Raw genomic sequence first — 21772 nt, forward strand, 5'->3', positions numbered from 1 at the left:
ACCTAGTCCTTACCTTTGTTCACTATCCACCGAGAAAGCTAGTAACATAGTCAGAAAGTCTGATGTAGGCCTGTTGCCGATATATGAGCTATGCCAGCCTCTAGTAACGTCGTTGAGGCTTTCATGTTGATGCTTCTCATCGCCGGTTGTGAACCCAGAGAGAAAGTGACACACGGGCGTGATGGGTCATTCGTGTATCACGTCTGGTCAGAAATATAGCAAAGCATTGCCATCTCGGACCAGCAGAGCATTTCCAAGCGAGAGAACTCCATCTAAAATTATGCCAAAGCTCTCTATCTCGTGATGACAAGGCGTCCAGATAGGAACAGTCACTTAACCTCCGGGTCTCAAGCGAGACAGACCCGCCAGCGCAACCCCGGGAACAGACATGTTCGCGCGCAGGGTCTCGGGAGAAACGACGACTGAGGCCTCCAGTGGTCTGACGACCATCTATATAACCGAGCAGCGTTTGACACAGAATAATTTGCGCGTCGCGCTCTCGTTCCGGCGCATTTTCGTGCAGAGAGGGAAAAAAAGACTCTTCTCGACGAGCCTGCCTCGAACGATCCCCAGGGGTGAAAATGCCTCAAAACACGACGCTCGGGTCGTTCCATCCCACCTAGCGCGCGAGACATTTTTTTTTCTGATATTTTAAATCCCATCACACGCCCGAGGGTCTGGCTTGGTTATATATGCATGGCACATTGCCCACCTTGGGGAGCTTCCGGTCTCTTCCTTGAGGCTTGAGGTGGTGGTCAAGCCCCCCTTCGTGCGCGGTGTACTCCCTTTGGATGCCCGGGTGAATCATTGGTCTGATTCGCCGGGCACGGGTGTCGCAGGGTCCGATGGAAGTCGGCATCCCGAGTGCCAATCAGTCATTCAGGAATCTACGGATACGGATGGAAGAAGTGCAGCTCTCGGATGCGCCCAGCTTGGTGCCACATGTCGAAGTGACCTTGCACGCCACCCCTCACGACGATGCCTTCACCGACTTCGATCGACCGTCTCATGACTTGAGGATACGAACATGGGACTGGGGCAAGCAGAGAGGAAGAGGCATCTTCCGTCGGTGTTGTTGGCTGGGACCCCAAAGCTAGCATTGCCTTGCGGCGCCAAACCGGTCCCCATTGCCAGCACGACATCGTCGCTGGGTCCATCGTTGGCGCTCGCCCCATCGTTTCCTCGGCACCCCCATTGCCCATCCAATAGTGTGGCCAAGTTGGTGTCGACCGTCGGGGGCTCCACACCCTGCTACACCTTCCCTATCTCGCCGACCGAACTGTTGCCGACCGTGCTGCCATCAAGATCCAACGAGCCCAAGCCCCGTCTCGCGTTGCCCTAGCCAATTTCCTGGGAATCCTCTTGCATCGCAGATTGCCCGGAAACGATCCTACACCGACCTGCCTCTTCTCGAGGCGACTTACCTAATAGGCGCATCCGGGGCGTATTTTTGGCAAATTGCCAAACGACGGCCCCATCTGCCATCGGGCGATGCGACGATTAGCGACATCGGCTGCAGGAACTCACGAAGGCCAACACGGAGAAAGATCAGCCATCTGGCCGAATGGCCGTCTCTCGATCAGGGATCCGGCCGGCCGTGTCCACCCGACAAGGCAAGGACCAAGTGGCTTGTTGGCTCGAAATAGCAGCTGAATCCGAACATGGCCTCAGTGTCGTCATAGGATCTGCGTTGCATTTCTTTCAAAAAAAGTATAATCCCAAAAAGGGCAAGTATATACTGCAAAAACGTTGTGCAAGGTCTTCCATGTTTAGGGGACCTTGGATGCTCTAGGACCCAGACGCCGCCGCCGCCTTACCCCTTTCTAACTCTAGTAGTTGATGATATGATATGTGCAGTAAAGAGAAACAACAGCGGAAAAGAATCCAACCACCTGTCTACCTCCTCCCCATGCTCTTTTCGAGGTCTAAGAACCATAATGCAAGAAACAAGCGAAGGGAAGGATGTTGGGTGACATGATGCACACGATCCACATCCGCGAAATCAGCAAAGCCCAACGCCGTCATCCCAATGGCCATTTATGAGTGTAAACGTCTCAACCTTTCTTTTTTTCTGTGACCGACGCCCAACCAGGATCGTAGAAAATGATCATGTATAGTCGACCAGCAAAGTAAAAGGCCCACTAAAGGGTATAAGATGCATGAAAGTGAGAAAGAAAAAAAAATTCGACGGCATAAGCATCATGGTATCATGGTATCATGTGCAAACCAAACTCCGGCGCATGAAATGCATTGATTTATTGGGCATCGCCCCAAAATGCGGAGGCGACGGGATCTGGGGAGTTGGTAATCCCGTCGGCGAAGTTGTTCATCGACCAGTAGGGGTCTTCCTCGAGCATCGAGAAGCCGGCGTTGGCGTCGTCTAGAGAGCCAAGATTCGGCAGGAACTTGTTGGCGGCCGCGGCACCCTTGAAAGACATGAAGTCGCCGCTGCCCAGTTCGCTATCGCTGACCATGGACGTCTGGCTCTGGGACATTTGCATGTAGTCGGTAGCTGCGCTCATGCGGAAACCTTCCATCTGGGCTTCGCTGAAAGCCGGTACGAAGTCCTCAGTCTCCGACACGTCGCCTGAATTGGAGGTAAGAGTCGGCTCGGTCGAGCCTAGATCGAAACCGGCAAACGACTGGGCCTGGTCGTAGCTCGAGGGCGCGAAGTTGTCGGCCTTCATATCCAGCCCGTCGTACTGCGCCCAGTCGACAGAAACAGCACTCAAACCGGCGCTGTACATTGGTTGCTCATCGAGGCCGTGGAACAGCTCAAACGAAGACGTGTATTCGGGGTAGCGAATGCCGGAGAGGTCCAAGGGCGGTAGCTGGCCGTTCAGCTGCTGGAAGGACGAGTCGCCGCCGTCAATCAGGGGCGAAGCCTGTTCCGACTTGGACTTCCGCGTCTCCTGCTCGATCAAATCCCTGCTCCGAGAGCGACTGGGTGCCTTCCCATGGAGGAGGTTGTCCATCGATCGGTTGCCCAGACTGCTCGAACTCGCGTTGCTGTGCATGGAGTGCCCGCGGCTCAGCGAGTAGGGACCGCATTTCTGCGATGCCTTGTTGTGCTTGTGCGGCGGCTTGTGGTGGCCGTTCTCGTCAAAGCTCAGCACGGGCTCGGAATGCGTCGTATTGGCGCGTCGGCGGCGTGATACCGCTTTCGGCTTGCTCGGCTGTGGTTCCTGATCCGACTCGGACTCGGGGACGGTGTCCAGGGACGGCTCCTTCTTGTGCGAGCAGGAGCAGCGGCCTCCATGGTTACAACAGCAGCTGTCTGATCAAAGCTCAGAACTTCAGGCTCCCCCAATGTTGCGACGGCGATCCTGCTTACCGGTGTGGCCCACGACGGTGGGCTGCAGATGATGACACTTGTGCGTCTTCTCGCCACAGTCACATTTTACGTGGGACGACCGCGACTTGCGCATCGAGCGGCAGTGCTGACATTGCGATACCGGCCGACCCTGGAAGCAGACAGGTTAGCACGACGTTGCTGTCTGACTGAGCGTCAGCGCCGGCCGGAGGACTTGCCTTCTTGTTGATGTGTTGTAGAGGGCGATCTGTGTACGGGGTCAGCGGACGGCGGCCTTTGCTTTCCATGCATGCACGAACGGGGAGAGGGCAGATGCGATGCGGTGCAACGAGAATGCGCCGCTCGAACCTGGAGCTTTCACAAGCTCGAGGACCAACACTGCGCAGTCCCTTGTTGAGGAGTGCCCCGCGGTTGGTGCTACCCAGGGTCGGCTTGCAGGTCGAGGTTGGAGGGGCAGATAGACGATGTGTGCATGTAATGAAGGGCCAGGGCAATAATCACTCACCAGAATGGTTGCAGTTGGAGACGCGATGGCTGCAACAACGATCAGTCAGTCAAGTTGCCTTTGAATGCGTAACAGATGTCACTGTTTCTATGACGCCCGGCCTGGCACAGCAGACGTAGAGAAAAAAGTTGGCGAAGAGAGGCGCCGGTTTAACTCACCCTCGCACACAGGCCTCGCAAGCCCTATCCAGCCAGCCGTGTTAGTGATTCCCCTTCCACGTTGCAGAGGAACGGCACGAGTTGGGACTTACCACTTCTCGCCGTCTATCAACATGGTATACGGGCGTCTCCAGGGATCAGCACAAGACAGAAAGGTCCAAAAGTCGCAAGGCGGGCGCAAGGGTGGGAAGGGAGGGAAAAAAGAGCTCTTTGTTGCCAGAGTGCGCGCAGGCGGCACCGAGAGAGCTTTGAGTTGAGGCGGGCGACTGACACGCCGAGTGTGTCGCAGATCTTAATGAGGGTTGGTGCGCAACGCTTTTGCGGGAAACGCGCCGAGGGACCCAAGGGCGACCGGGGGTGGGATAAAGGGCCGAAGTAGTGAACAATAAAGACGGAGAAAGAGACGTGCGGTAAAAGCGGCCCTAAGCGCGCATCATTTTCCAGCACCGGGCAAGCCAGCCAAGTCCCCCCAAGGGTGTGTGGTCGTTGTGGGTTTTGGGTCAATCAAATATAGTCGCTCGCTTGCAGCTTGTCCGCGCGCGCCCAGGTCCGATTGGTACAAGTCCTCTTCTCGGGTTTTCCCAGCTATACAGCGTAGGTTGGTCGACGGCAGCACCTGCAGACTGCAGTCCGGCCGGCAGGCGAGAAATGGGAAAATGGAACAAAAAATTGAGTGGAGATTTTCTTGGAGGTTCTGGATTAAGGGTTTTGGACCTTACTCACGCCGTGGCCGGGCGAAGGTTGGAGCACCAGTTGGTTTGATGGGGAACGGGCGGGCACTCTAGTTTAGAACATGCTCGTGGATCTTGCCGTCGTCTTGGGGTGGTCCTGGGCTCTGCTGGGTTGCGTCGGGTTGCGTTGTGAAGGGTGACCGGCCGGCGCGGGCGGCTGATCGCTCGGTCGAAAGCTGCACAGGACGAACTGCAACGGCTTCGTCCACTTCGGCCTGTCCTGTCTGCTGAAGGTATGCTCCAGCGGGCGGTACACTAGCGCGCCCAATGAATCCCCCCAAAAGACCTTGTAGGTTGTCCTCCTCCTAACGGTTTGTCTCAACAAAGGCCTGAGGGCAAGACACAGCAAAAATGTCTTGAACTCTGGGGGAAGCCTCAGCAGGGGAAGAATGACAAACAGGGCGGCGGGCGCCGGATTCTGTTCTGAAGGGAGAAACCAAAAAGGTTAAATCAAATGGGCCTCCCGTGTCTCCGATCGTGACAGAGTGTCAATGAATAGCAGCAGCAGAGGTGCGAGAGTGCGAGCCCGGGATGTCAAGGCTTCTGGGTCGGAAGGGATGCGCTGGATTTATTATCTCAGAAACTCAATTGGGGACGCGTCCCGTCTGGCTGTACTGTGCAGTACGTATCTACGTCGCAGTCACGGAATTATTCGACGACACTAGTGCTCCTAGCTGGAGCGAGGAAATATCGATCCTGGGCGCCAGCCCACGTCGAGGGATTGTTCGTATGTAACTCGGTAGTCTTGTACCTCCCATCCATCCATGGCACATCCCTCCATCCCCCCATCCCTCCATCCCACCCGCGCCGCGCTCTGGCGGGTTACCCAAGGGGGTGGGCAAGCTCGCCATGACCTTGGAGACAAAGGCACACCCCTCGCAGGCGCCCCCCCCATCAACCCATGGCCGCCATGGGCCGCCAGGCGGTTGGCTGGACGTCGCCTAGCCTCTACTCCATGCGACCTCGACTCGACTGCGCGAAAAACGAGATGGTGGGCATCGCGAATGGAGCCCCCGGAAATGGGTGCTCCAATGTCTCCAGAGGAGCTAGAGGAAAAGGCCAATAATCCGCCCACTGGCGATCGAGGATGTGGGCTAGCTGTCCCTGCCCCCCATCTTTCTCCTTCATCTCCTCGCTCGCTGGCGTGCACCCCCATTGTCGCCTGCCGCCAAGCAAGCCGTTGGTCAGTGTGTGAACGATCGGATCGCTCCTCGCCAGTGTCCAGCTCCAGGCTAGTCCGGGAGCTGTGCGGGTGCACGAGGGAGCTAGGCAAAAGGCGGGATCACTTACATGATCCTAGCAGGGGAGCCATGCCACGATGATGGAATCGGCGGCGTGGGAGGTTTCTTGCCAGTGTGTGGTGGGATCCAAGAGAGAGTGAAACATCTTTCGCACCTCGGTAGCGCAGGCTGGTCGTTACCAATTGTATGGCCCAGGTTGTTGCACAGCTTCTCTCTCTCATGTGCCATCCCATCCACCCGCCTTTGCCCGCCAAATCCTCGAGTAGTCACTCACCTCTATCTTTTGTTTAGCTCAATAACAGACTGAATTATGCAGTGGCTGCTCCGACTTGCCCCCCATGGCCCGTGGGCGCTTGACTCCCCTTGTACATTCCGTCACTGGTCACGGGGGGCGGGTTACCAGGTTCTTCTTGGTGGGGCTTGCAGGCCTGAATCCGTTGCCCAGCCTTGCTCGACGACTTACACGGCCCTGACTGCGGCAAACAGTCGCAACATCCAAGCTCAGTGCGGCAGTATAGATCTGCAGTAAGGAACTCTAATACCCACCCAGACATCATATTGTAAGACGCAGAGAATGTGATGTCACTTGGAAAGAAAAAAAATGTTCACAGAGAGAGAGGGGGGAAAAGTTGAAAGGGAATTGTCGTCATTAGACCAGATGATCAGCAAGCTCCCGCAGAGGGGATTGTGCTGTTGTTGTGCTGTTGTTGTATAGAGAACAAAAGCCCAATGCTACGCTGGGTAGTCTGTCGCGCTAGAAAATCCCCAAACCTTTGGATGCCCAGTGTCGAGCGGACAAGACGTATATGGTGTGCATATGTAGTCGTTAGGCCTGAAATTGCATGCTAGTCCATGTAATTAGACAACCATATCGCCTGGTATATGCAACGCTTACATAGTCCCAAGGGCACTCGCCCGAGAGATCTATACATGTCCTAAAGGCGGGTGGAACCGGTGTTGAGATGCATTCGAGGCGACCACAGCAATGCACGTCTACTGTTCTCGTGACGATCTAGCGATGCCGGGAACGCAAATGACCGGTATTACTCATCCTCAGCAGAGTCAGCAACAGGATTCTGAGGATGAGACAAACAGCCGTCTCATGATTGGCGGTATGGCCCTCAGCCATTATGACTCGGTGCTGTACCATAGTATGGGGGGGTTGCATGGCCCTGTGTTTGCTGTATGGACAACGCAGGTGCAACTCGGTGCAGCATAATAAAGATCGCCAAGACTGCCAGCTACAGGCGGGTACAACCGCACGTACGGAGTGAGGTAAGATTTCAAGAGATGCTGGCGCTGAAACATTCGGAGGGTCATTGCACAGTGAATTGATCTGTGCAGACGGCAGGTAGCACTGCAGGCTCAACAAATGCTCTCTCGATTATTTCGCCGCCAGGCTTGCTTGCTTGCTTGCATGCATGCACCTCTCACAAAACAATACCTTGCCGGCGGGACAAGTCTCCTGGCAACTCTCGAAAACGGTAGGTCTCGCGGGCAGAGATATTCCGCATCTCGGCACTCTAGCGAGCAAGTTAGCCCACGGATATCGGGTGAACTCCTATTACCCAGGCGAACAGCTTGAGGCCCTGATCGTCCATTTTGCTGCAGGAGCTGTATGCAAGTATGCACATGTGGTTTAGGAAGCCGAATCTAACCTTGCGCTGACCTGCCTGGGTACACAAGATGGCAGGCTGGGCTGGCTGGCACCCTTGGTACCCGCGCCCCTCTGCTGCAAGTTTGCAGGTTGCAGGTTGCAGGTGGGAGGCTGACGGTGGAAGTGGACCCCTGGCTCCCTGGCTCCCTGGCTCCCTGTTGCGGTCGGGCCCACCTGGATAACGGTCCTTTCTGACTTGCTGGCTGCTAATAGCATCTCCTAATAATTCGGCCCGCCCAGCAAGCCTCCCCAGTAGTGAACCCCGTGCCCCCGGAGTGCAGCGGCGACCTTGGGACCTTTGCCCCAGGGGCACTGGTTGACTGGAGTCTGGGACGGGGCACGCTGGCACGCTGGCAGACTGGTCCATGTTCTTGTCACCGCAGTGCTGTCCACGGGCCACGGGTAAGTGGGCGGTGGACACTGGACTGCACTGGGCAATGATCAAAGGGCAATGGGCGATGGGCAATCGGCATGGAATGGACTCTCAAACAGTCAGAGCAGACGAGGACACGAGGACAGCCGAACTTGGGGACAGCCAACCGCAATCTTCCACGGAACCCGATGTCGCCTTCTCGGCAGCAACCAAGTGAAAAATTTCAACCCACCCCCCAAAAACGCCCATTCAACCCGCGCGAATCAGGTTGTGCATGGTGCCAAATTTTGCACCTTGAGGCTGCAGTTCCTTTTGTCCATCATCACCCTGACCAAAGCCTTACCTCAGACTGACCTGTCGAAGCCGACATTCTCCGGGCCCTCCTGCATGCGGTCACTCCCATTTTGAGATGGGCTCGCGGACCTGCATCCTCTGTAATCTTGCCCTTTCCCCCATTGATGCGATGTGATGCGACGTGTTGTGTGCGCTCTTCTTGGCTTTTGGACCCTTCGGACATCAGGTGCCGTTGGTCTCCACCCGAAACAGAGTGCCCACCGAGCCTTAGCATAATACTGCACTGCCCGCATGCCATTATGTGAATCGTTCATGTTCGTTGTGATATAAGACCTTTGGAGACGCGGGCGAGCTAACCACAGGAAGGCTGTTGCAAACCCGGCATCATGGTCAATCGACAGCAATGTGCCGCGCAAGGACCCCGTGTCCCTAGTGTACATCTGGACTAGCTACATGGTTTAGTCAACCAGGCATGTTCTTAGCAAGCACGGCAAGTCGAACCTGGGTGAGGCATGCTACACGCTTCAGAGCTCTCCCACAGGCAGAGGAAAACTCAGCGAGGCATCGGCGCCGACCCGGGCCTGTCTGACAGTATCACACGACAGCTTGTCACTATGTACAGGACGGATCGGGCAGCTCGCAGACCGATGTGCAGGATCCTTGCCTGCGCACCGAGTACGACTGTACGACCCAACGACCCAGCAGACTTTCCCGCGGACTACGGGCAGAACAGGCAAGCCAGCGCACCGCCTCCCTCCTTCGCCGGCAATCGCAGAGAATTTGCCGGGTAGCTCAGGGTTCTTTCAGCCACCTGATGGGATTCAAACCGGCTTCGCGCCGGACCCGAGAGCTTGATTGGTGCTCTGCCCTCAAGTCGGTCTTCCCTCCTGCAAGAGAGCTGAAAGGGTTAGGGGTGGCACACTCCTTGCGTCTTCGGGTAACTGAATATCCAACGAGGCGCACTCTAGGCTGAGCTAATGGTGTGTGTGACTTGGCCTGGGAAAAAGGAGACAAGAACCAGAGATTCGGGCCCTATAGGCTCTCACTTTGACAACCATGGAAACCTTCTAGAAGCTGCCCAAAGGTTGCATACAGCGTCGAATCCCCACATGTGTCGCCTTCCTTGCAGGTGCAGATGGCGGTACGTATTTGCGTCGGCACTTGAAGACCACCTCCAGTAATGCACGAGACATTAGATGTGCCACACCGACCTCACAAAGTATGGCATGAGTTATTCCTCCTGGGACAATTCTCAGATTGGGTGGGAAAACCAGACAGCTGTAATAGTGGCAGACACGTGAGCCAGGCTGTTGCTCTCATTGCATTGACGTTCTGGATCCCCGGCACCGACACCATCCATTGCTTTTCCGGCTCGCCCACGAGGCTGGCTCCTTTCTTAAGCGCCTGCTTAGCTTTGCAACTACTCAATGAGGGATGCAGGGCTGAACTGCATTGTTAGTGTGTTGTTTTGCTGGTGCATGCAACCGACATCCGTGTGTCATATAATGCCATCATAGACCAAACCCCCACGCCAATCAGCAGCACCCAATTGATTCTCTAGGAAGCTGTATCCGAGAACAGCACCGATGGTCACGAATTGGGCGACTTTTTCCGCATTTCTAGTTCCACAACCGCCGGGCTCGCCGTGTCCAATCCGAATCGAATTGCTCGGTGAATAGCAGCAAGCCACTGATCAAGGTCTCAGTCGAGACGTCTAGACCACGGTTTAACGGAACTTCGTGATATCGACTACGAACTATAGGAATCGTCTTTGCGGTCGCCTAATTTCCAATGTGTTCAGAGATGGATTTTTTCTGCTAACCGCCCACGTGGGTATTGTGCAGCACCTCACGTGGCGTAACTGCACGGAAATTTTGAAGCATTTCTTTTTTTCACGTAGCTGTTATCGACGGGACCGCCTCAGTTTACGCGCTTATTGGAATTCGGCTTGATGGTGACTACGCGAAATGGATTGAAGAGTTCTTTACCAGCTTCACATTTACTCTATGTCTTACATGATACCATCCTCAGCCGAACGACGTGATTACCAGACTCCCGCGCTATCACCCGGCGCTTGCAAAGTGATGTAGCGTTTGCGTCGGGACGTCACATCGGATCGCCTGAAGGAGCACTGGCGGTAGTCGACAGCAGTTTATCATTATGGATTGAATTTGTCCTGTGTATTTGGTGGTGATGAAAATGCTTTCTATATAGTATACATACCCTATAGCAGCCCAGACATTTGCTCACTATATGGCCCATACTGAGGCACGCTCCGAGCGCAACCGCCTTGGCTATTTCTACGAAGATGACCCAATAACACCGCGGGCCTGGCCGTCCCGCCCCGTGGCTGGCCTACGATCGTCGGAGCGGAGTTTTGTTGTGAATAATTACTTTGAGTGGCGTTGGCGTCGGACTCCTTGGATGATGTGACAAAGCTTATAGCAACCTCAATAAGCTAGTCGCCATCACGGAACACGTTACACCAAAAGCAACGACGTACTTGATTCCCAGATCTCTTACACACTAGCCCAAGTCTTCGGGCAAGCAGAAGTGACAACATAAGTGAGCTGAAGCGCTAAGCACGCTCAGCAGCCTTGCACTAATCTAGTTCACGGATTATACATGAAGATCTATAGTCACATGTGCGTTATAGTAAGCCCTCACGTGGTTTAGTGCCCCTGCTATCGATTTATACCCTGTCGCCACATTCTCATCACCACCTATCATCCGGTGAAGAGCACAATTAATGCTCATACCTTCCCTGTCGCCACATTGTGTTTTGTTTCAGTCATCGTTGGAACTAATTCTCGAGCGACCTGACCTCCTTTTGCCATGACCCTCTTCCCTGTCGCCACAATCTCAACACCACTGATTGTGGAATCAACGGACAAATGTCGTTATTTGAGGCCTCAATTCCGTCATCCAATGATCAACAATCACACTCGAGCTTGTGGCCAGGCCCGCCTGGACGAGCGCCGACGTACTGTTGTATAGCGAGGATCCGGCGAGCCATACGCCGTCATTACGTACTCTGCGGCGATCTGCGGACGAGTCGCCGGCCCTTCCCTTCTCGGGGCTGCAGACAACACGGGCTAGGTGCTACCTGGTGACGATCGATGAGACACCCGCACCATTGGTAACGACGACTATTGGTTCCCTGCGAGCCCGTCCGCGGGGGATCCCACGGGGCATTCTCGTTAGTATGCAGCCGCCGACTGTGCGTGATGCTGGGATGACTTCCCCATCAGGCACACCGGGGACGTGGAGGGAATGTGTCATCGGGATCTTCGGTGGCTCGGTCTACAGGCGCTCTATAGTCCGAGATCCAGGCATTTCCCAAGAACAGCAGTCTCAAAGTCTGGGCCCTCCGCGCTATGGCGCCATGTCGACAGTGGACGCTAGATATGTATGTACATCACTCGGTGCCTGGCGGATACCGAGGCCGTATCTTGAAGATGGCTTTCTGCTCCTCGTGAAGGCCTAGACCGTGCGGACATGTAGCGCGCCACATAGTCTCCTTGATCTAAGAGAGCATTGGGTACAGAGAGCAAAGAGAAACGATCGCGAGACAGCGCGGGCACTCCTGCTCCTAGAAGTCTCGAAGACGATCTACCCAAACAAGCATGAACAGTCTCCCCAGGCGCGCTGAAGATATGGCGTGATATGCAGAAACAAGCCTCACCCCAGGCACCATGCAGTCTCGGGTCCGTACGTGACGCAGGGGCAGCGGACCAGCAGGAGTTCACACACAGCCTTTCGCAATCACCAGAGGCGAGTGCAGGGGCGTAGGGAGTTCAGCTGATCCGACGAGGGTCATGAGTGACAGGTCTCTGCCATGCTGACGATTGTATCGAAGACGGGCTTGCAAGCGAAGGCATGTGGATCTGCCCGGAGCACCAGCTCCATGATATCAAAGCAAGTCTTCACGTCTTGTGGTGTCTATACAATATGACTTGTCCAAGTATGTCCGCGCCCTAATCTGTCCTTATGAATATGGTCAAGTGACACTAAATGCTGCAGGGTGACCTGCCACTGAAATGGATGTTGGAATTGTTGGATGCCCTGCGATCTTGATCGCAAGATTCATGTCATCTCATCCATTGTGATCTCGCAGCATTTCCCCAATCTCGACTGGCAGATATTGCAAGGTCACACACAGCAATTCAGGATCCGCGTTGACAATGAGGGGGAACTATTGCTGGGGAGCGAGTCCCCTTCGCATCAAATAATAATATACACACATATTCGGCCAACAGACATGTGGCCAGAGACTCATGCATTGGACATAACATCCCCTTCTATCACCATAACTGGAGCTTATGCAAGTCAATAGTCAAAGATTCGGCCCGCAGCGCAGTCTTTTGTTTCCGCAGATTGTCTTCTCGTGAACGCAACACGCTTCTAGAAACCCCCGCTCTCGATACTAGCCGTTATCACGTGTCGAGAAATAGGATGAGAAGTGCCTCTGATGGCAGAGACACCTTGAAGTGAAATCGGGAAGGGGCAGGAGAACGCCTTCCAGTTGTTATTACATAGGTAACCGGCATAAGGGTATTATGCCTGGCAGCGCGCACCAGGCGATAGTGAGCTATTGTTACAATGTCCCTAGGGACTTGCCGGCCGGCTCAAAATAGAACGGACCAGGGAGTACTCCCATAGGTCAGCAGTCTACTTCGCTGTGGCAGGCCTGGTCTCCACGAGGGCATATAGGTACCCTGCACGTGTCAGCGGCTGGGGATCGAAGCTGCTGTGCTCGTAGTCGTTGGCTCGCAGGGAGCCAAAGTCTACTGATTTTTCGAGCTTTGTGGAAGCCTCTACTTCTGTAGCAGTCGCCAAGTCTGCCAAATGCTGAAGACTTTGACTTGCTGTTGCCTCCATGGAGGAGTGTGCGGTGGTCGGCCGTACCTGCTCAGCAATCCGATCCCTAATGAGGTTGTCCCAGTTGGACGGTGCAGTAGGAGTATCAAGGAGCTCTTTCAAGAGCGATGTGGCGTCCTCGCGTTGAGACTCATCTTTCAAAAGCCCCAATAGTGTCAAAGTTGTCAGACAGAAGAAGTGGTGGTTCAAGGGGTTAAGCGACTGGGCGTTCACCCTTAGAAGACCAACCGATTCTTTGCAAGGCCACATCATGTTGCTTGATTTGACGTTTGGTTGGAACAAGTAGGCCAACAACCTACAATGCCAATACACGGAATGCAGGATAGGGTGGGTCGCTGGGGCGATAGTAACAGGCAAGACCTCCCTGAATAGCTCCATTGACAGATTGAAAAAGGAGCTCAATAAGGGTGCTGCGCCAGAGTCGAAAGCCATTGCCTGTGGAGGGGCGAGAGCAACCGGCGAGAAGTGGCCCAAAATATTCGACAGACGGGCGAGATGATACACGTTCTCGCCAAGCAAACCCAGCAAACCCGGAAGAATGACAACACTGGCATTCGGGATAAACAGCGGGCTTGCGGTGGAGATAGCGTTCCACCGGTCTAGCATCACCAGCGTCCACCAAGCCCGGGTGGCAACATTGTCATCAGAGTCGGGGTCAAGCTCAACATCAAGGTTGGAGCCAACCTGCGATAGGTGCAATCTCATGGAATACGCCAGCCCGACTGCTCGGCCCAAAGTAGCAGCCTTGGCTGGGCCGCCATGTTCGCCCTTCAGGGATGATGGGCCGTAGTTGTCAGCGGATATGGCAATCAAGACGAGAGTTTGCAGATGGATCAAGTTGGCAATATGCGAGCGGGGCGACGAGTCTGTCTCCCAATCTGCAATCAGCCGTACAGCTGACGACAGCAGCTCCCTATATAGCCCGTCTGTGTTAAAGGACGGCAACGACTGAACGGTGCCATGTAGCGCATCGATGAAAGCATCGCGCAAAATCGACGAGCACTGGGCAAGTTGGGCCTCCAACCGTGACTTGTTGGCAGTCAGGACGGGGAAACAGGGATGTATGACCGCGAGGTATCTGGTCAAGGTCAGTTGAAGGTCGTTCCATGTTCTGGCCCTAGAAAGCAACTTACGCTGCGAACAATGTCTCGTCCAACTCGCGTGCCTGTCCAAGATGACTTAGGTCAAGATCCATGCCGTCCATCACAGCTGCTGGTCGGGAAGGCGTTTCCGAATCGTCCTTCTCACCCGGCGTGGGTGCAAGTCCATTCGCGGAATAAGGGGGCCTGTATCGTTCGGGAGTCGGTTGGTACGGCTGAATAGCTCGTGGCTCGGAGAAGGTTGACTGGCGGGAGGCGTCAGGAGGAGTGCCAAAGTCTGCGCCTGAGATGCTGGAGTACGGCCTTTTACGGCCGTCTGCGGATCCAAAGATATCGTTCGTGTCTCTTCGTGTGCCGTTCAGCAGCTCGTTCAAGTCAGCAGCACTAGCACCCTCCGCATTCAATTTCCCTTCGATGGAGTGGATTCGATCCGCGAGCTCCTTGATGTATCCCTTGCTAGGACCGCGCTTCTGCGGGATGCGACTGAACAAGCATCGCATGTTGGAACGGCGGCAGTTTGAACACGGTTCATCACCACCTTCCGAGGGAGCGTCACATTTCACCTTCTTACGCCGGCATTCATCACAGGCACGAGACACCTTTGACCGCTTCCGAGGTGGTATGCTGTTATCCGTCATGGGAGGGAACTGCTGGGGCATGTGATCCATGGGCGCAGCTGGTTGCAGGTGTGGTTGCTGCTGTTGCTGGTGTTGTTCGGGGATGTACTGGTGCTGGGCTTGATGATGCTGGTTGGCTTGCTGTTGCTCATCGTGGTGTTGTAGCTGCTGCTGGTCTGAATGTGATTGAGGTATGTCCTGATCATGACTGTGGATGTGCTCGTGGATATGTTCATGGCCATGCTCATCATGCGGAGGCAGTCCGTCGTGCTGAGGGAGCGGGTCGTGGTGCAGCTGCTCATGGTCGTGGTTCAACTGGTCGGCTTGGTGCTGCAGATCGGGATCGTGCTGGTCCAGGTCATGCTGTGCCATGACATGCTGCAGGCTTTGCTCGTCCGTTGGATCCATCATGGGCAACCCATGGGCGAGGCCTTGGCTCAGCTGGGCGGCAAGTTGAAGCTCTTCGGCGCTGCTCATGGGCTGCCGTCCGCTATGGCGTGGCGTTGGCGGCTCTTCAAGCTGGCCTTGGTCATCATGATGATGACTTAGATCGGATTGCGGCTGCTGGTCCTGGCGAGGGGTCGTGTGGTAGAAGGGGTTGTTGTCCTGGCCGTCGACGGTGGGCGACGGGTAGGACTGCATGACCACATCGGTCTCGGGGTTGACGTCGGGCGGTGGAGCATCATGCTTCTCGAGCATGGGATCTATGTCGGACATGTCGAGGTTGGTATATGTCATGAACGCGAATGCACGTGCGAAGACGGCAATGCGACAGTCCAGGCGGAGTCGAGGCTGTTGAATGCGACACGGTGAAAATTGCGCGAGGCGCACAAAGCCTTGCGACGGTTTGCAACAAGGTGCGCCGAGGCTCCACTGGCCCCGAATTGACGGCGAACGATACTAGGAAGGCGTTCAAATGCTCCTGGTCCTGGTCCCTAAGAGGCGATGGCGATGAGGATACGCCAAGACGAGGGTTGATGCTGTCGCGTTGTGGGATCTCGTGCAGCCGGACAGGAGCGGAACTTTTTTTTTCTGGGCGGGAGCTTTGAAATTTGCGCGTCGGTGACGTTGCGCGTTGGCCTGCTATCTGTCTGTTAGTACTGGGGCGGCAGCCAGTTGTCACGAAACGGCGCAGCGCAGATTGCATGCAGCATGTCGAGATGAGGATGGGATGGTGAATGCACGGTCAATTGAAGGAATTATCGACGGCTCGCTCTAAGTGTATTACAAGAGTGCGCGACGCGCTGCGGCGGTCGCGACTTGAACCTGGACCTGGACCTGGACCTGGCCCCGTGGGCGCCGGCGCTGGCGCTCGGAATCGAGGGCATTGCGACAGGCTCTCTCCCAAATGCGAGGCAGCGCCGGGCGTCTGGGCGTCCAAGTCGTGGTTGGGGATCGCTTTGTGGAAAGCGACGACAATCTGGCACGGCACGGCACGATCGAAAAAGAGGTTAAAACGCACCTGTCTCGCGAGTCGCCAGCGGTTTGGCTATGGGAATGGAAAATACTGATCTCCGGATGCCCAAAAACACGGGCGGAAGAACCTGCACGGCCGAGTAGACTTCTCTAGAGCTCACTGTTCCGTCTCGGACTTTGTCGCGCCGGCCCAGAGTCGTGTGCAATTTTCGGAGACGGTGTTCAAGATGGAAAAAAAATATTGCGGCCAAAGCGATCCCAGGCGAAAAACAGAGCTGCCAAGGTCGCCTCCCGACACAGTTGGTTGCGTGTGGGTTAAACTTCGGCTCATCGACGTGCAACTGTTGTTGGCCAGAGATACTGGGCGGCTGGCCCTCTCAATGGTATCAGCCCAACCGAGACAGCACAAACTTACTTCTTCGACGCAGTGTATGTAATGTGTGTAAGTAGGTAGGTAGGTAGGTAGGTAAGCATGTAAACAAAGCCAAGATTCGAGATCACTGTTTTCGTTCTCTTCGACAGCTCATATTCGCTTCGTTGAGCCTTCGTTTCCCAGTCCGAGCTCGCTTCCATCTCCAACCAGATTCCACACGTTCGGAATAACTCACCCACTTACATCATGTTGCAACACGATTCCCCGTGTCCCAGGACAGCCATTGTGCTGAACTTCAGCCGCAATATCTCAGGCCGACCTCGCGACCTATTGACGGCATTTACCTACGCATCTGTAGATGTTACGGAAGAAAACCAATCGATCGACGTTGCTCGCAACTCAGAATAACTGCACCTAGCTCGGCAGCATGTCCTCCGGAGGCCAAGACTCCAATCTGGGCCCCGTTGGCCAATCCGCCGCCGAGCCATCGCGAGTTCAGAGTTGCGAAGTCCGTGGAAGCGAGTGTCATACGCCTCTATCTCTGCCTCTGGCCTTGTCCCAAAGCCCATATGAACCACGTGCTCCTCCGTGACCTCAAGCCACAGCAACCACGGCGCAATATATTGCCCGCGGCTAAATAACCCCCGGGTTTCGATAGATGGAATACGAGGCGGCAAGAGACGCGCCTAGCGAGCCGTACCTGTCGATCTATGGGGAGTATGTCAAAAGGCTGCTACCCAGAGATTGGCCATTGAGACAAATGTCCTTTCCACCTATCGGCTGGTTGCCGCCTATCTACAAGAAGCGCACGATGCACTATCCAAGTGCGCCGTGTGTTTATGACCTTTCTCTACCTCAAACGCTTGATCTGCACCTCGCTAGCCTCGTATCCGAGCGTCTTTTGAATTCTTTTGTTTTTTAGTCCTTGCATCATTAATCGAGGTCGCCATGGTTTGCCGAATAACCTTACCGTTCCCATATAGTTTATCTAGCCCTGTCCATGGCGGTGTTGAAGGGGATTCGATTTGTGTAGACATGAGAATCTTAATATCAACATCCAACATGCTATAGCACATATATACCATGACATATTATGCGGGTAAAATTGGGCTTGACCCAAACCTCTGGGACTGCAGCCTCTAGGAGAGCTTGTAATATAAAATGCGGTCGAACTTGTCAGAATCGGGCCTTTTTCATCGCCCGAACCCTTGTTGTCTCGTTACACAGCTCGTCAAGTTCCCCAGGCGACTGATCTTGTGACCTTGGGGGATGAGGAGGTTTAATATGCGCCCGACATGTTGCCGTTCAGGTGAGGAGTTCGTCCTAGCGGCAGATCCTTGCATCGTGGGACTCTCCATCCCGCCGCGGTACCATGCCGTTCAGTGAGTTCGCAGTCTCACCCTTAGCTACGCATGTCGGTCATAGCTGGCGGCATATTGGCTCGGCCTATGTGGGCCAGATCGGAGACCTTTGGAACGGTGGGTTGTGATGGACAGATTTTGTGAGGGAGACTTGCGATGCATTGCATCCGGTCATAATGACCATGCCTAAATCAGACTCGCCGATCCATGTGGTTTATCGACTGTACTTCGGGAATGCCAAATGCGATGGCATGCGAAGACGTGTGGTTGGAAACCCCATGCCAGTTCCAACATCTGAGCGATGAGAGGACTAGGGACGCGCGATGAGCCAAAACCATCGGCCTGCGACTCCAAATCCCCCTAGCCGGTTGGCTCGTGAACCTCTTCCTGCTCTGCCTTCCGTTTGCCCCAGAAGCCCTTGCCGTAACTGACACAGATCTCCTCACCCTTGGCGATGCCGCCCGCAGCGGCCTTCTTCCCCACGCCGGCGCCGGCGGCCTTGCCCGCCGGCAGGACAAAGACGGCCATGCACCTCTGGCCGACGCGGGCGTCCCAGCACTCGCGGAACTCGGCGTTGGGCCGCGGCCGCACGCCGCGGTAGTCGTTGACGAAGCGCGCCTCGTTGCCGGCCGCGTCCGCGTCCACGGCCACCCCGGCGTCGCGGTCCAGCCAGAGGTCGTAGTCCGACCGCTCGTGCGCGGCGCTGTGGGGCGGCAGCGCCGAGTGCACGACGCCGTAGTAGGGCAGGATGAGCGACCCGGCTGGGAGTGCCCGCGCGGCAAACAGGCCCGCCTGCCCGCACGCCGGGTGCGAGGCGTCCGTGATGGGCGTGATCCTGGCCAGCGCCGAGGCGCCTCTGGCGAGGCTCGAGGGCACCTCCGCCGTGAGGTCGGCAGGCCGCGTTTTGAGCGCTTGCACTTGCTCCTTGGTTAGGTGGGGTGCGTGAGAGGGCTGCAGCAGGTATGGGAGGCCCGGCGGCCAGTTGCTAGGAACCGCGGCACCGCTCTGCTTGCCCATCCTGAGGCTGCGGGCAGGCTGAAACCTTGAGTCCAGTTGAGAATCCCTCGGCCACGGTAGATCTTGACTGAAGGTTTTGCTGCTGTTGTACTCCGTTATGTAAGTAACTAAGCTATCCAAGTTAGGTAGGCAGGCTGTCGTCCGCAATGGTGGGTCCTTGGCCCGATCAACTCGGCAGGGAAGGGGACGGGCCGGTGCGGTAGCTATACTTTGGTTCGCCGAATCAGCCTTTCGTCTCCCCAATGTGCCTCTGCAGGATAACATGTTCATCAAGAACACTCAATTATCAGTAGCAGTCGATTTTTCGGGTATATTTCGACCAGAGCCACCAGCTGACTTAATGGTGATACATTGACGCAAGAAGTATGTCTATCAGGCGCACTCGGCCGCCTATAGCCAACAGGAGATATTTCGAGTCTCCTGATGTGCCCTATACTCCGAAGTAAACTTGAGCAATGCGAGGGGCTTCCAACAGATATGAATGGCACGGGTGTCTTTTTCTGGATATGATCTGATTTAGTAACATGCCATTTTCCAGATGGGTTTTTGTATGAGTGGACCCAGTTATCTTGTACTTTGGAAATGATCTCTAAGAGATACTTTTATAATTCATCGTATTTCTCAATAGGCAGAATTTACTGTGTAATGGTTTGAAATATCCTTAACTAGAAACGTGGTGCACACTCACCTGCACTCAGAGAGATCCATGGATAGCGCCAAAGTCGAGCGGCAGCAACCAAATCCAGGGTCTTAATTGCCCCGCCGCCGCTGATTAATGCAGCGAATCACAGAGCTGGCAAAGCTAACGACATCGGGTTACCGGGCAGACTGGGGTGCTGGTCGGCCGGCTTCAAAATTATTATATCCATGCCATCGTTCGACCCGCGCCTCTTCTCACTCTCTTGCATCTGGCCACCTCCCTCCCAGCCAGGGCACCGTCACCATGTCCTCTCTGCTCCCGGGCCTCAGCAGAATAGCCCTCCGGGCACCCGCCTACCAGACCATCTGCCGCCAATGCCTCCGCCAGCAGCGCCTGTCGACGCCGACGCCGACCGCCGCCCCCTCCCGCATCCTGCGCATCGTACGACAGGCCCGGTCCCAGCACACAACCGCTCCGCCGACGAGGTTGCAGGAGCTGGGGAGCAAGGCCTCGTCCGGCTCTGCGCCCGAGAGCGGCGCCAAGCAGGCCGCGCGAGGAGCATGGCCCGAGGCGTCCTCCAAGTCCGTCGGATACTGGCTGCTGGGGAGTGCTGCTAGTGTCTTTGGTATCGTCGTCTTTGGTGGACTTACACGGTTGACCGAGTCTGGGTGAGTGCCACAACCCTCCGCGTGCACATTGGCCTCTACAATTGTTCAGAAAGCTTGAATCGCTCTCTGGATTATACCTCGGAACATAGCCGCTAACCTTTCTGTCCCTTCTGCAGTCTAAGCATCACCGAATGGAAGCCCGTCACCGGCTCGCTGCCGCCCATGTCCACCGAGGACTGGGAGTCCGAGTTCGCCAAGTACCGGGCCTCGCCCGAGTTCAAGCTGCTGAACTCGCACATGGACCTGGCCGAGTTCAAGCAGATCTACTACATGGAGTGGACGCACCGGCTGTGGGGCCGCTTCATCGGCCTGTCCTTTGTGCTGCCGACCGTCTACTTCATCGCCCGCCGCCGCGTCACGCCGCGCATGGCCGCCAGCCTCGTCGGCATCAGCGCCCTCATTGGCTTCCAGGGCTTCATCGGCTGGTGGATGGTCAAGTCCGGGCTCAAGGACGACCTATTTGCCCCCGGCAGCCACCCCCGCGTCTCCCAGTACCGCCTCGCCGCCCACCTGGCCACCGCCTTCGTTTGCTACAGCTGGATGCTGCTGGCCGGCCTGTCAGTGCTGCGCGCCCGTCGCATGCTCGCCGACCCTACGAAGGCCCTGAAGTCGATCGAGGCCCTCAAGAACCCCGCCCTGGTGCCGCTCCGCCGGTCCGTCGCCGCGCTCACCACCCTGGTCTTCGTAACTGTTCTCTCGGGCGCCCTCGTGGCCGGCCTCGACGCCGGCCTGATCTACAACGAGTTCCCCAAGATGGGCTTGGGCCTGACGCCACCCAAGTCGGAGCTCTGGTCCGACTTCTACTCGCGCAAGCCCGACGGCTCCGACCTCTGGTGGCGCAACATGCTCGAGAACCCGTCGCTGGTGCAGCTCGACCACCGCATCCTGGCCACCTCGACCTTCTTTGCCGTGCTGACGCTGTTCGCGTACTCGCGCAGGGGCCGTGTCGCTAGCGCCCTGCCCAAGGACGTGCGCAAGGGGGTCCTGGGCCTCGTGCACCTCGTCGGACTGCAGGTTGCACTCGGCATCAGCACGCTTGTCCTCATGGTGCCGATTCCCTTGGCAGCGGCGCACCAGGCGGGTGCCCTGGCGTTGTTGACCGGAGCCTTGGTTCTCGGCCAGCGCCTCCGTGTGCCAAAACCAGTGCTGGCGTCTATACAGCAGAGGCTCAAGACTGCGGGCTCGCAGATAAAGCGGTGATCTACTGTGTGACAGAGCATTTTAAGCATGCAGGATCTCGTCCTTCATGTCACCCCAGCAGTGTGGCACGAAGAACAGAAGGCATTGTAGACCTATTTGTACTTTTTACTGTATTTTTAGAGGGCAAGCAATGCACGCGCTCCTCTCACGTCTAGACTTGATCTTGAATAGCTTTCATAGCCACCTCCGGATGCCCCACTCGGCATCGGCTGTAAAATAAAGACCTC

General features: G+C 55.9%; 4 protein-coding genes across 4 annotated transcripts; 1 reads left to right on the forward strand and 3 right to left on the reverse strand.

Moving 5' to 3' along the window:
- Positions 1-2255: 2255 nt before the first annotated feature.
- Positions 2256-4091, reverse strand: JN550_004060 (uncharacterized protein; the record flags this gene model as incomplete). Its single annotated transcript, XM_049315533.1, has 6 exons — positions 2256-3277; positions 3335-3356; positions 3415-3560; positions 3819-3847; positions 3977-4000; positions 4069-4091. 6 exons carry the CDS (start codon positions 4089-4091, stop codon positions 2256-2258), a joined length of 1266 nt encoding a protein of 421 aa, XP_049174082.1.
- An 8852-nt stretch (positions 4092-12943) lies between these two features.
- JN550_004061 (uncharacterized protein) lies at positions 12944-15608 on the reverse strand (the record flags this gene model as incomplete). Its single annotated transcript, XM_049315535.1, has 3 exons — positions 12944-13287; positions 13453-14231; positions 14287-15608. 3 exons carry the CDS (start codon positions 15606-15608, stop codon positions 12944-12946), a joined length of 2445 nt encoding a protein of 814 aa, XP_049174083.1.
- Positions 15609-18380: 2772 nt separating this feature from the next.
- Positions 18381-19037, reverse strand: JN550_004062 (uncharacterized protein; the record flags this gene model as incomplete). The annotated part of the gene is made up of 1 exon (XM_049315536.1): positions 18381-19037. One exon carries the CDS (start codon positions 19035-19037, stop codon positions 18381-18383), a length of 657 nt encoding a protein of 218 aa, XP_049174084.1.
- Positions 19038-19980: 943 nt separating this feature from the next.
- On the forward strand, positions 19981-21545 carry JN550_004063 (uncharacterized protein; the record flags this gene model as incomplete). The annotated part of the gene is made up of 2 exons (XM_049315537.1): positions 19981-20345; positions 20462-21545. 2 exons carry the CDS (start codon positions 19981-19983, stop codon positions 21543-21545), a joined length of 1449 nt encoding a protein of 482 aa, XP_049174085.1.
- Positions 21546-21772: the final 227 nt, after the last annotated feature.

This window comes from Neoarthrinium moseri (assembly GCF_022829205.1).
Source record: "Neoarthrinium moseri strain CBS 164.80 chromosome Unknown scaffold10_Wmoseri_CBS_16480, whole genome shotgun sequence".
NCBI lineage: Eukaryota > Fungi > Ascomycota > Sordariomycetes > Amphisphaeriales > Apiosporaceae > Neoarthrinium > Neoarthrinium moseri.